The following is a 20,528-nucleotide window of genomic DNA, read 5'->3' as shown; positions in this document are numbered from 1 at the left end:
CACGGTCACTCACACCCTCGTCATGTCCCGTCTGGATTACTGTAACGCTCTCTACATGGAGCTCCCCTTGAAGAGCACTCGGAGGCTCCAACTGGTCCGGAATGCGGCCACGTGGGTGATTATGGGTGCGACTAGGCGCACCCATGTGACACCTCTCCTGCGCGAGCTGCACTGGCTCCCGGTGGTCTTCCGGGTGCGCTTCAAGGTGTTGGTTATCACCTTTAAAGCGCTCCATGGCATAGGGCCTAGCTATCTCCGAGACCGCCTGCTGCTACCGATGACCTCCCATCGACCCGTGCGCTCCCACAGAGAGGGCCTCCTCAGGGTGCCATCAGCCAAACAATGTAGGCTGGTGGCCCCCAGGGGGAGGGCCTTCTCTGTGGGGGCTCCCACCCTCTGGAATCAGTTGCCCCCGGAGATAAGAAGAATCCAGGACCTCAATGCCTTCCGTCGTTCCCTGAAAACCTATCTTTTTCAGCAAGCCGGGTTGGCTTAAGAAGAAATTTTTAAAAAATTTTAAATTCTTTTAATTAGTCTGTGATTCTTAACTTTTGGGCCAAAATTTATATATATTTTTAAATGTTTTAATATTTGTATTCTATGTTTTTTATCTTGGCTGTACAGCGCCGTGAGTCCTCAGGGAGAAGGGCGGTATATAAATTGGAAATTATTTATTATTATTATTATTATTATGTATTCTCCATAGGAACCTGGAATGTAAAATCCATGAATCAAGGCAAGCTGGACGTGATCAAACAAGAGATGACAAGACTGAACATCGACATCTTAGGAATCAGCGAACTATAATGGACAGGAATGGGTGAATTTAATTCAGATGACCATCAGGTATACTACAGCAGGCAAGAATCCCTCAGAAGAAATGGAGTAGCCTTCATAGTCAACTAGCTGATAACCTGACGTTGGCAGGGTATTTATTTATCCCGATCCTGTATTAGACGTGAAAAGCCATCACTCACTGTGGTGAGAATTAGTGACCTAATTGCCCTGGCAACAGCCTGGGAAAAGTTCTACAGGTGATTATATGTATTAGTAGGCACCTCCCCCGACAACTTGCCCTGTTTGCTTGAAGCTGAGGGCCTAGGGCAGTGGTTCTCAACCTTCCTAATGCCGCGACCCTTTAATACAGTTCCTCATGTTGTGGTGACCCCCAATCAGGGGTGGGTTCTAAATTTTTTTTACTACCGGTTTTGTGGGCGTGGCTTATTTTGTGGGTGTGGCTTGGAGGTCATGTGACTGGGTGGGCATGGCTAGCTGGTCATGTGGCCAGGTGGCCATGGCTATGTGTATAGGGACTACTCAGAGGGCTGAAAAAAGTCATTTCTGACAGGTCCTCGCACTTTTGACTGGTCCTCACACTTATGACCATCCTCACATTTATGCCTGTGCAGCATTCTTAACAACCATGTCACTCATTTCACAACTGCTTTTCTTCAACATGGTATAAGATAGGGCAAAACACGTAAAATGTGAGGACAGTCGTAAATTCGAGGACTGGTCAAAAGTGCGAGGACCAGTCAAAAATAACTTTTTCAGCCCTCTGAGTAGTCCCTGTGCACAAAAGGACTACCGAGAGGGCTGAAAAATGTGGTTTCTGACAGGTCCTCGCACTTTTGACCGGTCTTCGCAGTTATGACTGGTCATCATTTATGCCCATTGTACCATTCTTAACAACCGTGTCACTCATTTCACAACTGCTTCTCTTCACCATGGTGACAAGATAGGGCAAAAACATAAATTGTGAGGACAGTCGTAAGTTTGAGGACTGGTCAAAAGTGCGAGGACCAGTCAAAAATAACTTTTTCAGCCCTCTGAGTAGTCCATATGCATAAAAGGATACATAAAAGGATACAGCAATAGAGGAGGTGGTAGGTTTGAGGAGAAAGATTGCTGTACAGTAAAAAAGATGAAAGGGAAGAAAGCCAACCCCAAACAAATATAAAGATATTAAGATAAAGAATGAATTGTTAAACTTTAAAGAATAAAAGAGAACAAATAGCAATAAATAGCAATAATTAGAAACACATACAAACATACAATGTATTTTCTTTGAACAGAGTATTTCGCCGGTCCACAAATTTAAACAGTTGTAGGAGGTTAGCACCCACCCCTTTCCTAGAAGAATGAAATATTTTGGGAAATATTAAAAAGGCAGAATATTATATTTCCCTGGATGAGAAATGGAGAAGCATATTTTACAGACAAAGCAGCTCCCACCTTCCTGCCCCCCACCCTTTGTTAATGGGTCAGAGGCAGAAAGTCCATCCTTTGTCAAAGGACATTTGCAACACAATAGCAACAGAAACTAACACAATGGGCCCCATCGAGCCATGTGATCCTGTCCACCATTAAAACATCTTTCCAAACAGTCTCCATGTTTCCAGTGTCTTTTTCCCCACTTGGACCAGAACTCAGAAGGATATTTCTTCCAACACAGTATTTAGTCATTTCAATTAAATTTACAATTTCTATATTTCCTTTTTACCATATTTATTCCTAATCTATTTTTAAAAAAAACCAATATTACCCTTCATCCTCATCTCTAATCTTAATCAAATTCAATTTTTCCCTTCTATTCTATATTATACCCCTTCGCATTGTCATCTATTTTCATATCCATCCTCACATTGGTTAATTATGTAATACAGTTGTTTAATACAAATTCAACATTTTAATATAAATCAATTAGTTATATAACTATCTTTTTTTGTATATTAATCAATATGAACATGAATATTCCAATTATTTCCATGCAATCCAATTTCTTACAAATCAATTAATTATATTTATCAATAATAATAAACCAAATAATTTCCCCCATATATTCCTCCAAACCACAACTTAACCATTTCTGCTTTCAACACAATATACAATTAATAGTATCTCAATTATTACAATTCCCTAGTTAAATAGAGCTTTTTTTCTTTTGTGTTTTAAAATCTTGAACCTCCTCTTGCCCTAAATTTCCCATTGTTTGCAGTTTTGTACCTACCTGTTTTGGTGAGGAAAAAGAAAAAGAAATCTCTCTGCCTCATTTTGTCACGTTGCAGCTAAGACCCTGCTTTCGCTTTCTCTTTTCAGCATAGCTAGGGGGAAAAAAACTTGCTCCAGGAATTTACCTCTTTGCAGGTAGCTCTTTGAAGCCCCGTGGCAAGAATCTAAAGTTTTTTTCCCCTCTAGCTATCAGCTGGGACTCCGGAGGCAGCAATAGATTGGGAGTGGGCGGGGTAAGCGAACGGCGACCGGGCGATCCAACAGAGGCAGAGGGTGAGGGTGAGTGAAGGCGTGGGGAGGGTGGCGAAAGAGGGCTTTGGCGACCCCTGTGAAATGGCCGTTCGACCCCCAAAGGGGTCGCGATCCCCAGGTTGAGAACCGCTGGCCTAGGGGTTTATTTTTTGTTTGTTTGTTTATTTAAGAATCAATTCCCCTTACCAGAGGGAGCCCCCTTGTGGAGTACTGTGAAGCTGTTACCATGGCAACTCCATTGTGATGTACATTAGAAGCCATTTTAAGACACAACAGGCTGAATCTTAACAGAACTTGAATACAAAATGCACACTATCATTGTCAAAAGTACTGTCATTTGACACTATAGATATAATTCATTCCTTTTCATTTCAGCAGCCCAGGCATTCCACAGTTATGTTGGAACACAGCCACACACCCACACCCTGAGGGGTGTTAGGAGTAACTTACCCCCACAGTATTTTTTTCCAGAGAGTAAGACATCTGTGTATCAAGTTGGGTTAAAATTGCTTGAGGTGTTCCAGAGTTATGCTGGAACACACAGACACAGACACAGACACGCGCACACACTCCAAGGGGTGTTAGGGGGGTCTTAGTCCCACAGTATTTTTTTCCAGAGAATAAGTCATCTGTGTACCAAGTCTGGTTGAAATTGCTCCTAACAAAAAATTATGTAGGGCTTGTCCTTCTGCAGTCAAGCATGGGCAAAAATGGTATTTTTGTCATTCCTGGAGTGATAGATTCGGACTACACCGGGATTATTTATATTCAATAGTGGACCAATTTGCACCAAATTTTGCCCATTTATTCTAGCCCTGCTCAACTCCGGCTTTTGCCTTATTTTGTCCCAGCAGGGGGAGAGCAAAAGGAGAGAGGGGAAGGTTGGCTTCAGTTCCACTAACCTGGCCACTTGCATCATAGCTGCCATCACTACCCCGATAACATCCCAACAGCCCCGCCAGATCATTGTGTTGCAGGGTAAGGACACTGGAGTGGATGTTTGTGATCTCTGCCAAGCAGTGGCCTGCCACCTGAGCCCTGCCCAAGTGTCTGGGGTGCGTGGGGTTGTCAAAGTGCATGATTTCTTTCAACTCACTTGCCTAATTCAGATTTGATCATTCAGGTCCGCCCCTTTATATTACATATTCATGTCAGCCTTTGGGAGCGCGACCTGCTCAGTAAATTGGGGGCCACCCTCACTTTGGAGGATTGAGACTACTGCCCTCCCGTTGACTTGGCTGGTTAAAGAGCCGGTGCGGATTGATCAATGGCCCATGTCACACGACAAATTGACGGCTCTCCACCAGTTGGTAAAAGATCAGCTGTTTGCTGGTCATGTTGTGCCGTTCACTAGCCCCTGTGTTTGTGATAAAAAAGAAAAGTGGCAACTGGCGTTCTTTGCATGATCTCTGTGCAGTTAATGCCTGTATTCAACCTATGGGCCCCTTGCAGTGCGGAACGGCCAATCCTAATTTGATTCCCCAAGACCATGAAGTGATGGTAATTGATTTAAAGGATTGTTTCTTTTCCATTCCTCTATGCCCCACTAATCAGGAAAAGTTTGCATTTACCGTGCCTGCGGTGAATCATTCAGAACCTAATCAACGTTATCACTGGATAGTTTTACCACAGGGAATTTCTTTCTTTCTTTCTTTCTTGTTAAATTTGTATATCGCCCTTCTCCCTGAGGACTCAGGGCGGTGAACAGCCAAGTAAAAGCATAAATTACAAACATTAAAATACAATTAAAAAGATATATATAAATTTGGCCCCATGATTAAAAACAATAACAAACAATTAAAAACATGTTAAAAATTGTTAGGTCAGCCCGGCTTGCTGGAAAAGAAGGTTTTAAGGGCACGGCAGAAGGCACCGAGGTCTTGGATTCTCCTTATCTCTGGGGGCAGCTGATTCCAGAGGGCAGGTGCCCCCACAGAGAAGGCCCTCCCCCTGGGGGTCACCAGCCTACATTGTTTGGCTGATGGCACACCGAGGAGGCCCTCTCTGTGGGAGCGCACAGGTCGATGGGAGGCCGTCGGTAGCAGCAGGCGGTCTCGAAGATAACTAGGTCCTATGCCATGGAGCGCTTTAAAGGTGATAACCAACACCTTGAAGCGCACCCGGAAGACCACTGGGAGCCAGTGCAGCTCACACAGGAGAGGTGTTGTATGGGAGCGCCATGTGACTCCCGTGACTACACGCGCGGCCGCATTCTGGACCAGTTGGAGCCTCTGGGTGCTCTTAAAGGGGAGCCCCATGTACAGAGCGTTGAGTAGTCCAGGCGAGAGGTGACAAGGGCATGAATGACTGTGCACAGGGAATCCTGATCAAGAAAGGGCCGCAACTGGCGAATCAGGCGAACCTGACAGAAGGTCCCCCTGGCTACAGCCGTCAGATGTTCCTCCAAGGACAGCTGCGTATCCAGGACTCCCAGATTGTGCGCCCTCTCTGTGGGGGCCATGTTGAATAGCCCCACATTATGTCAACTTCATGTTGCTGCGGCATTAGCCCCTTTTTGCAAACATCATCCATTGGTTTTGATATATCATTTTATGGATGACATATTAATTGAAGACCCAAAAATACAATCTAACTGGCTTTCCAAAATACAAAATGATTTATGTGTCTATGGATTGCAAATTGCCCTGGAAAAAATACAGCTGCACTCTCCTTATTTTTATTTAGGACATAAAATGTTGCAATCTTATTCTGCTCCGGCTTTTCCTCGCTTGAGCTTACCCAAAGTTATTTCCTTGGTTAATTTGCAACAATTGCTGGGCACCCTCAATTGGGTCTACCCATATTTTTCCCTGCCTACACATTTACTTAGTCCATAGACTTATTGACCAAAGGAAAACAGCCTGGAGACCTCATTATAATTCCACCTGCAGCACTTGCTACAGTCGAGCAACTTAATGACATCTTGAGTACTCAGTTTGTGGATCGTATTCCTCATAAAGATTGTCAGTTAGCTCTTTTGATATTCCCTACTAGTAAGCTGCCTACGGGAGTATTGGCACAAAAAATATATTGTATTGAATGGCTTTATTTACCCCATACACCATCCCAAAACGTTTTACCATTTATCCAAGCCATTGCTGAAATTATAACCTTGGGGCGCACTCAAGCTTGTCGTAGAAATGGGACCGATTTAATGAATGTTGTTCTTCCTATCTCGAAAACTGATTTTCACTTTTATTTTCAGAATAACTTATCTCTAAAGTGTGCTTTAACTATGGGGGTTGTATTGCATATCATTTGCCTAAAGATCCTCGGCTTACTTGTTTAATGACTTCCTCCTTTCCTGTTTGCCCGCGGCTTTCTCCCTTTCCATTGTCGCAAGTTCTTACTGTTTTTTCCGATGGAGGGCGAATGAGAGGAGCGATTGCTTATAAGGATCCTCATGATGATACCTGGAAAGTGTCCTACACTGCAGTGCAATCCTCGCCACAACACTCAGAATTGTCTGCTGCTATCTTGGCTTTCCACACTTTTTCCCAACAGCCTTTTAATTTGATCTCTGACTCGCAGTAAGTGTGTCAATTTATTTTTAATCTTCCAGGTGCTTATATCACGCCCAGGATTGACCCCAATCTTATGGCCCTTTTTCTCACTTTGCAGCAACTGCTACAAGACCGGAAACATTTGTACTTTGTCTCCCACATACGCAGTCACTCGCCCCTTCCTGGCCCTCTTTCTGAAGGCAATAGTCACGCTGATGCTGCTGTTCATGTTTTACCTACTTTGTTCACAGATCCTTTTTCTAGTCATTCTTTTTTCCATCAAAATGCTAGGGGGCTGGCACAAGCTTGCCATATTCCACTCGATCAAGCCAAGCAAATTGTTTCATCCTGTCCCCAATGTTCTGGGGCATTCCCCTCGGCGGACATGGGAGTTAATCTCCTGGTTTCACCTCTAATCAACTATGGCAAATGGATGTTACCCATGTTCCCTCTTTGGCTCCCTGGAAATATATTCATTTATCTATTGATACCTATTCCGGAGCGCTTTGGGAGTGGGGGACGTGGGGGGGGGCAGAACCATTTCTGTGACGTCATATCGTCACCGCTACCAGCTCGGGAGAACCGGGCCGAACCGAGAGGAACCCACCACTGGTGAGTGTGTGTTTATGTGGGTGGAGGGGGGTGGAGGTGGAGGTGTCTCACTCACTTGCACTCACTCACTTGCAGCCTACAAGCTCATTGTAGGCTGAAAGCTAACAAAAGCTGTTTTTTTGCAATGCTTGTTTCTTTCTCTCAACCCCCAGCCTTTCCCAATCTTTTCCTCTCCAATATCACAGCACTGGCTGGGCTGCAAGGGGCACAAAGACACACACACACACACACACACACAAACATATACGTGCATGAGTCTGGGAGAAGTGAGCTAAAAACCATGCTGAAGCGATGGGGGAGGGGTCAGTATGGGAAGCCTTTGTCGGGAGCCTCTTGGCAGCTTAAAAAAAGAAAGGAAAGGAAAGCGGGAAGGGAGGGAGGGAGGAGTGAGTGGCAACTTTATTAGCAATCCAAGTTAACATTGGTATTCTTGAATTGTGAGCTCGCAGGAAAGTATCCCCTCCTTGTGTGTTGCAAACAGCCATTTCCAGTGGGGAAAACAGGACAAAGCCGAGTGGGGAGAATATTTTCCTTTGTTATGTTTCCAGTCTGAATTAGACCATGGTTGGCTCCCTACAGGACAGCCCTTTTAAGGATTATGTATTAATAGAAAAGCAACTAATTTATTTCTGTTCCTAAACGCTAAGGCTGTTGTACTGAAGGGAAACAGTAATGAGGATATAATAAATAATACTAGAATATGATATACTCAGTGGTGGGATTCAGCCAGTTCGCACCACTTCAGGAGAACAGGTTGTTAACTTTCTGAGCAGTTTGGCAAACTGGTTGTTGGAAGAAATCATTAGGGCAGAGAACCGGTTGTTAAATTACTTGAATCCCACCACTGGATATACTGGTATACGAGAATTAGTAGGAACTTGTTATTCTGTAACCATTAGGTTCCTGTAATACACATATGGCCTTTTGTATTTGTATAACACACATATATTGTACCTTTATATCTGTAACACAAATATGCCTTTGTATTTGTATCACATATATTATATGCCTTTGTATTTGTATCTCCTGTAACAAACATATGCTGTTATTAGGCCTCTGTAAGGTATCTGATATTTGTCAAACATATGTTCCTGCCATTTGATCTGAACCCATATCAATCTTCTTCCTGTTTTTCTTATGCCATCTAAGAGCATGGTACGTATCTCAGTTGGAACTGCAGACATCATCCGAGGGATAATTTTACACTTCAGCTCTAACTTACACCTTTGATTATACAGATCAATTTATTCCTTGGATGATGCAGAACCAGGAGCCAAATGGCCAATTGAGAGAACAAAGGAATGCTCAAGGAAGAGATAACGCTAATTGGGAAACTTCTATTCCTTTGCAGGGCAACAAGGAATACACAAACCTGAACTAGGAGGCCAGAATTGGGTACTAAGCTGATGTCTCTGAGGGTATAAAAAGGATGCCTTACCTTCCCCAAGGTGTGGCTATCTCCTCACATGCATTGTATCTGTATGTTCTGGATATAGTCCCACCCAGTATTTTGTTTTTGGCCATAAATAAAATCTGCCTCTTTTTGCAAGCCTCGTCTTGAGTCTCTCTTTTTGGCATTCTGGTGATTCAAGTACATTTTGGGACCTTACAGTACATAAAAAACAGAGGAGTTCTGATCAACTATCACAACCAACATTTTGACAAGTTTTGCTGTTGTCTGTGCACTCTCCCACTAGATGCAAGCACCGGATAAACTGAGCCTGGTTTGTTTTCAGTCTTTGGCCACAAAAGGCAGGAAGGAAGGAAGGAAGGAAGGAAGGAAGGAAGGAAGGAAGGAAGGAAGGAAGGAAGGAAGGAAGGAAGGAAGGAAGGAAGGAAGGAAGGAAGGAAGGAAGGAAGGATTGATTATAATAAGAGGGAATCAGATTCTGAGGAAAGTCCTACCTTAGTATTTGGCCACCAGCTGCCCTTCTGCCCTTTCGCTATCCCCTTGTCCCCTCCTCCTGACTCTCCTGGTAGTCTCCCATCCTATTGCTGAGGATGCTTTAGTTACAAAGTTGGGGCTCCTCGCATGGAGAGGGAGTGGCCCTCCCTCTGACACACACACTTTGCCCTCCTGCATACACCATGAGCAACGTGCCCAAGGACAGCGAGCATAGCAGCAGCCTTGAGGAGGAGGTAAACACAGCCGGGCACACACTGGGGGAAGCAGGGCTGGGCTGTGGGGTCCCAGTGCAATGGGAGCTTGAGGGCCAGGCTGGGCGCTATGAGGAGAACAAGGGTTTTGGCGCTTAACATTGTCTCGCCTTCCTCTGCTGGAGACAATGGATCCCCCCAGACCTGCCTGAGCCACCACAGGCGCCCCACGACACAAGAGATGTCGAGCTGGCCATGTGACATCACCCCACCATGCCCACCCACAAGATCAACCACAATCCTGATGCGGCCCTCAATCAAATTGTTTGACTCTGCTGGTCTGGACACTCATATGGTTTCTCTCCTGTGTGAGTCTTCTGGTGGTTCACCAGGGAAGAACGGTAACTGAAACATTTCCCACAATCTGGACACTTGCGTGGTTTGTCTCCTGTGTGAGTCTTTTGATGTTTCACCAGACTGGAATTGAGACTGAAACCTCTCCCACACTCAGGACATTCAAAGGGTTTCTCTCCTGTGTGAGTCCTCTGGTGGATCACCAGGTCAGAACGGTAACTGAAACTTTTCCCACAATCTGCACACTTGTGTGGTTTGTCTCCTGTGTGAGTCTTTTGGTGTTTCACCAGAGAGGAACTGAGACTGAAGTTTTTCCCACAATCAGGACATTCAAAGGGTTTCTCCCCTGTGTGAGTCCTCTGGTGTTTCAGCAGGCTGGAGTTCTGACTGAAACTTTTCCCACAATCAGGACATTCAAAGGGTTTCTCCCCTGTGTGAGTCCTCTGGTGTTTCACCAGGCTGGAATTCTCACTGAAACTTTTCCCACAATCAGGACATTCAAAGGGTTTCTCCCCTGTGTGAGTCCTCTGGTGTTTCACCAGGCTGGAATTGTCACTGAAACCTTTCCCACAAGCAAGACATTCAAAGGGTTTCTCCCCTGTGTGAGTCCTCTGGTGTTTCACCAGGTTGGAATTCGCACTGAAACCTTTCCCACAATCAGGACATTCAAAGGGTTTCTCCCCTGTGTGAGTCCTCTGGTGGTTCACCAGGCTGGAATTGTCACTGAAACCTTTCCCACAATCAGGACATTCAAAGGGTTTCTCCCCTGTGTGAGTCCTCTGGTGGTTCACCAGGTTGGATTTATGACTGAAACTTTTCCCACACTCAGGACATTCAAAGGGTTTCTCTCCTGTGTGAGTCCTCTGGTGGCTCACCAGGTGGAAATTTGTTCTGAAACGTTTCCCACAATCTGGACACTCATATGGTTTCTCCCTGGTGTGAATCCTCTGGTGGATAATGAGGTGGGAATTCTGTCTGAAACTTTTTCCATAATCAGGACATTCAAAGGGTTTTTCTCCTGTGTGAGTCCTCTGGTGTTTCACCAGGTAGGAATTCTGACTGAAACTTTTCCCACACTCAGGACATTCAAAGGGTTTCTCTCCTGTGTGAGTCCTCTGGTGTTTCACCAGGTGGGAATTCTGTCTGAAACTTTTCCCACACTCAGGACATTCAAAGGGTTTTTCTCCTGTGTGAATCCTCTGGTGGCTCACCAGGCTGGAATTTCCTGTGAAACTTTTCCCACAATCTGGACATTCATATGGTTTCTCTCCTGTGTGAGTCCTCTGGTGTATCAGCAGGTTGGAATTGAGAGCGAAGTTTTTCCCACAATCAGGACATTCAAAGGGTTTCTCTCCTGTGTGAATCCTCTGGTGGCTAAGCAGGCTGGAATTTTGACTGAAACTTTTCCCACACTCAGGACATTCAAAGGGTTTCTCTCCTGAGTGAGTCCTCTGGTGGCTCAGCAGGCTGGAATTTGCTCTGAAACTTTTCCCACACTCAGGACATTCAAATGGTTTCTCTCCTGTGTGAGTCCTCTGGTGGATCACCAGGTCAGAACGGTAACTGAAACTTTTCCCACAATCTGCACACTTGTGTGGTTTGTCTCCTGTGTGAATCTTTTGGTGTCTCACCAGATAGGAATTGAGACTGAAGTTTTTCCCACAATCAGGACATTCAAAAGGTTTGTCTCCTGTGTGAATCCTCTGGTGGTTTACCAGGTGACAAGGGTAATGGAAATGTTTCCCACAATCTGGACACTCGAACGGTTTCTTTCCTGTGTGAGTCCTCTGGTGGGTCTCCAGGCTGGAATTGAGACTGAAACTTTTCCCACAAAACTTTTCCAGGCTGGACATTGAAAAGATTTTTCAGGACATTGAAAAATTTTTTTAGGACATTCAAAGGGTTTCTCTTCTATGTGAGTCCTCTGGTGTATCACCAGGTGGGAATTTGCTGTGAAACGTTTCCCACAATTTGGACACTCATATGGTTTCTCTCTGGTGTGAGTCCTCTGATGTACCACAAAGTTGCCATGCTTGCAAAAGCATTTACCACATTGCAAGCAGTTGTAGGTTATCTCTACTATGAGGAACCTTCTATGAATTGCAAGGGAGCTATTCTGAACAAAGTTTTGCCACATTTAGAGTATTTATATGGCTTTTGTTCAGTGTGGATCCTCTTGTGATTTGAACTCTTTACTTTTCCCACAATAGGCAAATCTATGAAGCTTTTCCATCACTGACATTCTTGAGGAGGTCAAAAATATGTGTGATTCCTTATTTTGTTGGTGCCTGCTTTTCTGGCTGCCATATGTGACTATGCAATTGATATTTTCTTCCCCACCGGTTTCCAAATATTTTCCTCTTTTTCTGAAAGGAAAAATGATCTCCTTCGACCTTTTCGAGTAACGTATTCTTAAATTCTATATAATCTACTTTTTCCAGCTGCAAATCTCTTCATGATTTTCTCTTTTCTGTCTCTTATCTGCTGATGAAGTAGACGAATTCTGTGGTTTTCTGAAGGAAATAGAAAATATTTTTTATTTCTGCTTCAATTTGCTTTGCTTTTCAGTGTTGCTTGTTATTCTCAGTTGTCCAGTGTGCTTATGTTGGCATCACTTTGTCTGTAAGATTCAAAAGAAAGTGTAAGTTTTATAGTTTATGAAAGGGTTTATTTATTTATTTATTTTATTTATTTTATTGAATTTCTATACTGCCCTAATCCCGAAGGACTCAGGGCAGTGAACAGCCACGAAATAAAACACATACATATAAAAATTTAAAATCGAATAAAATGAATTAAATAAATTTGGCTGAATTAATACCCATAATTTAAAATACCCATATTTTAAAACACATTAAAATTTAAAATTTGCACTTAAAAGGGAGAAGATTTAGGCGAAGCCAGCTTGATGAAATAAACGAGTCTTCAGCTTGCGGCGGAAGGTGCGCAGATCCGGGATCCTCCGTATCTCTGGGGGGAGCTCGTTCCAGATCGTCGGTGCCCCCACAGAGAAGGCTCTCCCCCAAGGGGCTGACAGCCGACATTGTTTGGCCGACGGCACCTGGAGGAGCCCCTCTCTGTGGCAGCGTACTGGTTGGTGGGAGGCTATTGATGGTAGTAGGCGGTCCCGTAAATAACCAGGTTCTAAGCCATGGAGCGCTTTAAAGGTAGTAACCAGAACCTTGAAGCGCACCCGGAAGACCACCGGGAGCCAGTGCAGCTCGCACAGGAGAGGTGTTACATGGGAGCTCCACGCCGCTCCCATAACCACCCGCGCGGCCGCACTCTGCGCCAGTCGGAGCCTCCGAGTGCACCTCAAGGGGAGCCCCATGTAGAGAGCGTTACAATAGTCCAGACGAGAGGTGACGAGGGCATGAGTGACTGTGCGTAGTGAGTCCCGATCTAGAAAGGGACGCAACTGGCGAATCAGGCGAACCTGATGAAAAATCCTCCCGGTCACGGCCGTCAAGTGCTCTTCTAAAGACAGCTGTGAATCCAGGAGGGATGGGTTGAGCCTGAGCCCATTTCTCCCCATCCAAATCCGTACGGCCTCCAGGCACTGGGACATCACTTCAAGGGCATTGTTGGGGTGGTCCAGGGTGGAGATGTACAGCTGGGTGTCGTCAGCGTACTGATGGTACTTCACCCCAAAACCACGGATGATCTCGCCCAGCGGCTTTACATAAATGTTGAACAAAAGGGGCGAGAGAACCGATCCCTGTGGCACCCCACATATAAGGGGCCTCGGGGTCGATCTCTGCCCCCCTGTCAACACAGACTGCGACCAGTCAGAGAGAAAGGAAGAGAACCACCGTAAAACGGTGCCTCCCACCCGCAACCCTTCCAACCGGTGCAGCATGATACCATGGTCGATGGTATCCGCTCTCCAGAGATTATCAACCAACGCGACCAATGCCGTTTCCGTGCTGTACCCAGGCCTGAAGCCCGACTGGAATGGATTCAGATACGATGCTTCATCCAGGTACTGGGGAAGCTGTCGCGCAACCACACTCTCAACAACCTTCGCCATGAAGCGAAGGTTGGAGACTGGACGGTAGTTGGCCAATATTGCCGGATCCAGGGACGGCTTCTTGAGGAGAGGCCTCACCACCGCCTCTTTCAAGGTGGCGGGGAAGTGACCCTCACTCAACAAAGCGTTGATAACACCCTGGAGCCAGCCTCGTGTAACCTCCCGGGAGGCCAGTACCAACCAGGAGGGACACGGGTCCAGTAAACATGTCGCCGCACTAAGTCTCCCCAAAATCCTGTCCACATCATCGGGAGTCACAGCATCAAACTCCTCCCAGGTAACATTCTCAAGACTATTCCTCGTCACCCTGCCCTGATCTACCCAGTCAGAGTCCACATCCCCCCGGATCTGAGCGATTTTGTCATACAGGTATTGTCCGAAATCCTCCGTCCTGCCTTCCAAGGGATCCTCCCGCGCTCCCGGATGGAGCAGGGAGCGGGTTACCCTGAACAGGGCAGCCGGACGATTCCCTGATGACGCAATAGAGGCGGAAAAGTAATTAAACTTTGCCGTCTTTATCGCCACTAGGTAGGTCTTAATATGCGACCTTACCAGTGTTCGGTCAGATTCAGCGAGACTGGCCCTCCAACCGCTCTCTAGGCGTCTTGTTGTTCATCTGAAGTTGTATTTACCTACTTTTAAGAGTGTAAAGACCAGATGATTTTTAGTATGTCCTGATACATAAAACTATACCACTCAAAGAGGGTGTACATTGTTTTTCACATAACTGAATATCTAGAAGCACTGGGGATAGATTATCCAACTGCAGATTATCCAACTGCAGAGAGAATTACATTTACACCTACAAATGTATATATGTGAAAAATCCATGTTTTCAGCCTGAAAAATGTCCCAAAATGGTTACAATTAAACCTTCTCAGCTAAATTTAGAGATGTGGGGGCTTTAACTGATGAAATGATGCCTAAAGCCTTTGCAAAATTTGAAACACCAGTTATAACGATGGAAATCCTCGGCTCCAAATAAGAAAATACTGTCCTTCTGTCCACAATTCCTCTGGTGACATCCCCTTTCAAGGAGTCCTCACATTTGGGACTGGGATCTGTGTCACTAAGCAGCCCGATCATGAAGCATGATGTCACATAACTGCCAACTTACATCTGTTCCTCAGGAGTTGTTAAGCAAACCACTGTGGGTTGTTAAAGGCAATTTCACATGACTGTCACTTGCAATTTCTTGCCATCCTCACTAACTTTGCCTATGAGAAACAAGCTGGGAAGGTCAAAAATGGGGATCATGATGGTGGGATGTTGTGACCATCATAAATGTGCATCGGTTGGCAGCATCCAAACCAAATAGCCCAACTTTCTTCTGGCCTCTCCTCCAACTTGCCCTCAACTCACCTTCCAGCTGATGCTTCAACTTTTAGAAGAGCACAAAAGCCGCTCTGCAAGCCACCTTCCACCCATGAGGGATCCGGTACAGGAAGTTCCTCTGGGCTTCTCTTCTTCCTCATTCCTTTCTAGCAATACAGTACTTGATGGTTTTAACTCCTTTAAGGATCAACCACAGATGCAGCTACTGTATTGACGGCTTTGTAGGCGCAGAAGTGACCCCCATCTCCTGACCGGAGGCAAAAAAACACGCTTGTCCCGTCTCTGCCTAAGGCGTTGGCAAGATGTTGTCACTGATTATATGCTATCAAGTTGTTTTAGACTCCTAGCATCCTATCTTTGCAACAGAGCCAAGTAAAAGAGTGAAATGTGAAGCTACTTAAGCTTCTGAAGATGAGCTACATGCTGAGCCCTAAATGTTCATGAAGTTCTTACAGAATTACAGAGTAAGAGTTGGAAGGGACCAACTCTCCAAGCAGGAGAACCTATATCATCCCAGTCAAATGGCTCTCCAGTCTCCTCTTAAAAGCCTCCACTGATGGAACAACCACAGGTTGAGAGGCAATTTGTTCCACTGATTGTTGTCACTGACAATTTCTTCCTAATTCTAGGTTGGATATATATATATATATGTTTTGTCAGGTTTTCGCGGGTGTTTGTATGTAGGTCTTTGGTTATTCGGGTCTTCTCCCACGTAAAATTGGAAGTGTCTTGGTGACGTTTCGACGAAGTCTCATTCGTCATCTTCAGGCTGGTGTTCTTGGCTTCGTGCTTTGCTCCTGGAAGCACGAAGCCGAGAACACCAGCCTGAAGATGACGAATGAGACTTTGTCGAAACGTCACCAAGACACTTCCAATTTTACGTGGGAGAAGACCCGAATAACCAAAGACCTACATATATATATATATATATATATATATATATATATATATACATACATATATAAAATTCTCCCTCTGTTACTTTTTGTCCTACTTTCAGGCACTTTGGGGAATAGGTCGACCCCCTTTTCTGCGTCAGCCCCTCAGCCCCATGATTCCGTATAGCCGCTAGAACAGCGAAAATCAGTTGTCTAGTGGCTTTAAAACTCTCCCCCAGGGAAAAGGGGGAGAGAAGAGTAGAAGGGTCTGGGTAGAGCTCCCCCAGACCCCCAGGCTTTTTTTTTTTTAAGCCTGGGGTTTCCATGGTGAGAGCTCCCTGAAAGCCCTTCAAAGCTCTGGAGCCGGGACACGTCTGCTTAAAGCAGACTGAAGCGTCGCGACCACACCAGCAAGTAACTAAAAGGATTATAAAGAATTTGGATTTTGAATTTTGGATGCTGGCAGAGTTAATCGAGGAGACTAAAAATGCAAGTATTGTACGTTAACTCTGTTTAAAAAAAGATGGCGCCTTAGGGTTTGAAAATGAAACTTATAAGTGAAAGTCCTTGTTAACATCAGTAACATTGTTAAAGCTATCGGGTTATTCAAGAAAAAGATTTAAAGTGGAAGTGGAATGAAAAAGACTGTGGTATTGATTTTAACTAACATATCTCTAATTTGCTTGGAAATAACTGGATTTAATGACCTGATAGCCGAATTAATACAAACATAAAGAGACAATTGAAAAATGGCCAAAATTAAAGATGGATTATATGAGTCAGCAAACTTACAAGTAGTGACTGCGAAGGACTTAAAAGAGTTTTTAAAATCTTTTACTGCTGAGATAAGACAGATAATTAAAAGAACTATTCAAGATTTTAAATTGGGGAATAATAATGACTTGCTGGCTGGAAAAGAGGAAGAAATTAATCAGGACAATGCGCCTTTTAAGGATAGAAGAGACATTGCTGGGGCTAAAATGGAGGTTATTATATCGAAAACACAGGTTTCTATTCAATTAACTGAGTGTGGGAAGAGGCTTCCATTCAATTAACCGAGAAGCAGCAAGAAGACTCTTTCCTGCAGGTTGATAAATATTTTGACAAGTTTTGGCTCTACAGACAGAATCAATATATAAGGAACGAACTGATGGATTACAAATGCAGGAAGAGTCGAAATGGGGGCTTCAAATTAAAGGAAACAATCCCAAGAAGAGAACGAATTCCTAAGACATACCAACTACAATTTCAAACCCCAAAATTTTTGAAAATAAAAGCAGGGGGAGGAGCAATGCTGAAGAAGAAAGTATTGTTGAAGAAGGACTGGAAAAAATATAGAAAGAAAGAAAGACTGGTCATATTTTGGAGATTGTCTCATGATGTTAAAAGATTTAATTAAAGTTGGATAACTTGAATTTTATGGTAGTTTTAAAGTATTGAAGTTTAAAGGTAAAAAAATATAAAAAGAAAGAAAGACTGGTCATATTTTGGAGATTGTCTCATGATAAAAGATTTAATTAAAGTTGGATAACTTTTGAATTTTATGGTAGTTTTAAAGTATTGAAGTTTAAAGGTGGATAACTTAAAATTTAATGGATAATTTTTTGAAATTTTTGAAACTTATATTTTGGAGAATGTTCTGCTAATGTATTAAGAGATTTTAAAATATTTAAAATAAGATTATGTTTTTGTTTTTTTTTACAAATGTGAAATGTGATAAGAGAATTTATAAAAGGAAGGTTGAAGTATAATTTTTAAAAGGGGAGTTAACAAGTGTGAGAGAGTTTTGAATTCTGTAATAGTTAGCATGTTTTAGCTTATGTTTGTTAAATGCTATATCCTGTTTTTGCTCTGGGAAGTCAGGGGGGGGTTGGGGAGGGGGGGTTGGGTGGGGATAAAATGATGTATGATAATGTTTGGTTGTTTGAATATAAAAAATAAAAAACTTTTGTTAAAAAAAAAAAGAAAAAAGAAAGACTGCTATCATGTCACCCTTAGACGTTCTCTGCATTAAATTACACATACCCAGTTCCTGCACCCGCTCATCGGATATTTTAGCCTCCTCTCACCTCTATCTTTGTTGCTCTTTTCTGCGCACTTTTTCCTGTGTCTCAAAATCTTTTTTATATCACGGTGACTAAAACTGGATGCAATATTGCAAATGTGGCCTTACTAAGATTTTATAAAGCGATACTAATGCTTCACGTGATCTTGATTCTATCCCTCTGTTACTGCAGCCCACCACTGCCTTGGCTCTATTGACAGCTGCCACACAACTGCTGGCTCACATTGAAGTGATTGTCCACTCGGATTCCAAGATCCCTCTTGCAATTACTGCTATTGAGAATATTGCTCTTCTATAGCTGTGCAGATGGTAGACACAGAACTACGACAACACCAAGTCTGTGACTTACAGATAGTCCTCGCCTTACGACATTTTGGGTGCTTGGCAACCAGCCCTGCAGTTGTGGCCTTTCATAGCATCCTGCAGTCACATGACCACGATTTACATTTTTGCCAGAAACCCATGCTTCTATCCCTAGTGAACAATGGGTTTGCTTAATGATTGTAGCATTCACTTAACAACTGCCGTGTTTGAATGAAATTGAATCAACTGGGTAGGGAATCTATGAGTCACCACAAAAAGGGGAATGCAGAAGTAAACTCAAGTGCCCCACTGACCACTCAGTAACAGTAACAGAGTTGGAAGGGACCCTGGAGGTCATCTGGACAGTTTGCCTTCAGAAGTTGTGGGAGCTTCATCACTGGAAGCTTTCAAGGAGAGACTGGATTGCCATCCATCGGAAATGATACAGGCTCTCCTGTATGAGCAGGGGGTTGGACTAAGAGTAACAGAGTTGGAAGGGACCTTGGAGGCTATCTAGTCCAACCCCCTGCTCCGGCTAAATGACCAGATGACCTCCAAGGTCCCTTCCAACTCCTGTTATTCTGTTAATCCGAGGCTTTGGTGAACATGACAAGAGAGTCACGATTCATCGAAGGAAGAGACGCCACTTGCAACTCAATAGCCCCGATGCTCTTTTTGTCATTTTGTCCCCCCCGCCCATGACGCCTCCGCGCCCTCCTTTTATGCCTTTCCCCGCACCTGGATTGCGGAGCTGTGTGCTCTGCTTGAACATGGAGGCTCAATTTTCTATAGGAAGAGAGAGCTCTGCAAGGACCAACTGTTGTATCCTCTCCTTTACCAGGAGAGCGTTAAATAGGTGCAGTTTTTTTTTTAAAAAAGAAATTATTTACTCAAGGAAAATTTCCCTTTAACCTCCCCCCACTCCCCCTTCCTGGATTTCTTATTTTCTGATCTGATCTTTTTCTGAAAGTTTCAAATTTAACTTACTCTTTCCGAACTGTTGAGATTCGCCCAGCAAAATTCAAGAACGGCAACACCAAACTCAAAGTTTTCTCCAAAGGAGCTACAGGAAAAGGAATTCAGTAAGAGGACTCTACATTTGTGGATCTACTCTAGCTGCTGAACTTTCTGCTTTTAACCCGTTCAGCTTCTTGGAAAGTTTGACCAACCTGATTGTGAAATGATCTCCCAACCAACCCTGCTTCCTTCTGCAGAATTCATTTTACAGCCCAGATTTAAAGCAACAGGGAACAAAAAATGTGTTTGCAATCACGATTCCATTTTGGAACAAGTTCTCTTTAGTTAGCCTTTGTTATAACTGTAAACCCAAAAAAGTCTTCAGAACTGGTCCTAAACTGGTTTTGAGAACGTCTGTTAAACTGGGTCCAGGTGCAAAGGACTTTCCAGCAGTATGCATGACAATAAATACAGGTAGACCTCGACTTACAACAGCTCATTTAGTGACCACTGAAAGTTACAACAGCACTGGAAAAAGTGACTTATGACCGTTTTTCACCGTTAGGACCTTTGCAGCATCTCCATGGTCATGTGATTAAAATTCAGACCCTTGGCAACTGACTCGTATTTATGACTCTTGCTGTGTCCAGGGGTCATGTGATCCCCATTTTGCAACCTTCTGACAGGTAAAGTGAATGGAAAAGCCGAATTCAGTTAAGAACCACACCACAGCCTACAGTCACAAGTCCGTCCGAGGGCAATTGGCAAACAGGTTGGCAAGTAGATAAGTGGCTATTGTTCTGCAAGCATGGCAGAGCCGGAGTGATTGCTGCCGGCTGTAGGAGTGTCCACCAGCGTCTGCTGTGGTACCACCAGCACATGGCTAGGCAGGTAGATATGCAATATGCAGTGAGGGCAGAGCAGAGGGCAGATATCCCACCCCAAGTCCTTCTTTTCTCTAGACTAGCCAAACCCAAATCCTGCAACCATTCTTCACTCATACGTTTTAGTCTCCACAGGCCTTTAATCATCTTAGTTGCTCTTCTTTGCACTTTTTCCAAAGTCTCAACATCTTTTTTGTAACGTGGTGACCAAAACTGGATGCTGTATTGCAGGTTTGGCCTTAATTA

General features: G+C 44.1%; 1 protein-coding gene across 2 annotated transcripts; it reads right to left on the bottom strand.

Annotated features, from left to right (window-relative positions):
- Positions 1–4,882: 4,882 nt before the first annotated feature.
- On the bottom strand, positions 4,883–19,577 carry LOC132711730 (uncharacterized). Of its 2 annotated transcripts, none has more exons than XM_087884284.1 (2): positions 19,429–19,577; positions 4,883–12,450 (listed from the first exon to the last, which is right to left on the bottom strand). In XM_087884284.1, the coding sequence occupies exon 2, from the start codon at positions 11,681–11,683 to the stop codon at positions 9,794–9,796; it is 1,890 nt and encodes a 629-aa protein (XP_087740410.1). In that variant the 5' UTR covers positions 11,684–12,450; positions 19,429–19,577; the 3' UTR covers positions 4,883–9,793. The 2 variants fall into 2 exon arrangements, with proteins under 2 accessions (XP_087740410.1, XP_087740411.1); XM_087884285.1 differs by lacking the exon at positions 19,429–19,577 and adding an exon at positions 15,223–15,819.
- Positions 19,578–20,528: the final 951 nt, after the last annotated feature.

The sequence above is a fragment of the Pantherophis guttatus genome, chromosome 2 (genome assembly GCF_059756535.1).
Source record: "Pantherophis guttatus breed Tessera chromosome 2, ASM5975653v1, whole genome shotgun sequence".
NCBI lineage: Eukaryota > Metazoa > Chordata > Lepidosauria > Squamata > Colubridae > Pantherophis > Pantherophis guttatus.
The sequence above is the reverse complement of the archived record's forward strand: the minus strand, read 5'-3'. Positions and strand labels throughout refer to the sequence as shown.

Bases quoted from the DNA above. Each gene is read 5' to 3' on its own strand.
- LOC132711730 (XM_087884284.1), bottom strand. From the start codon at position 11,683: ATGTCCAGCCTGGAAAAGTTTTGTGGGAAAAGTTTCAGTCTCAATTCC.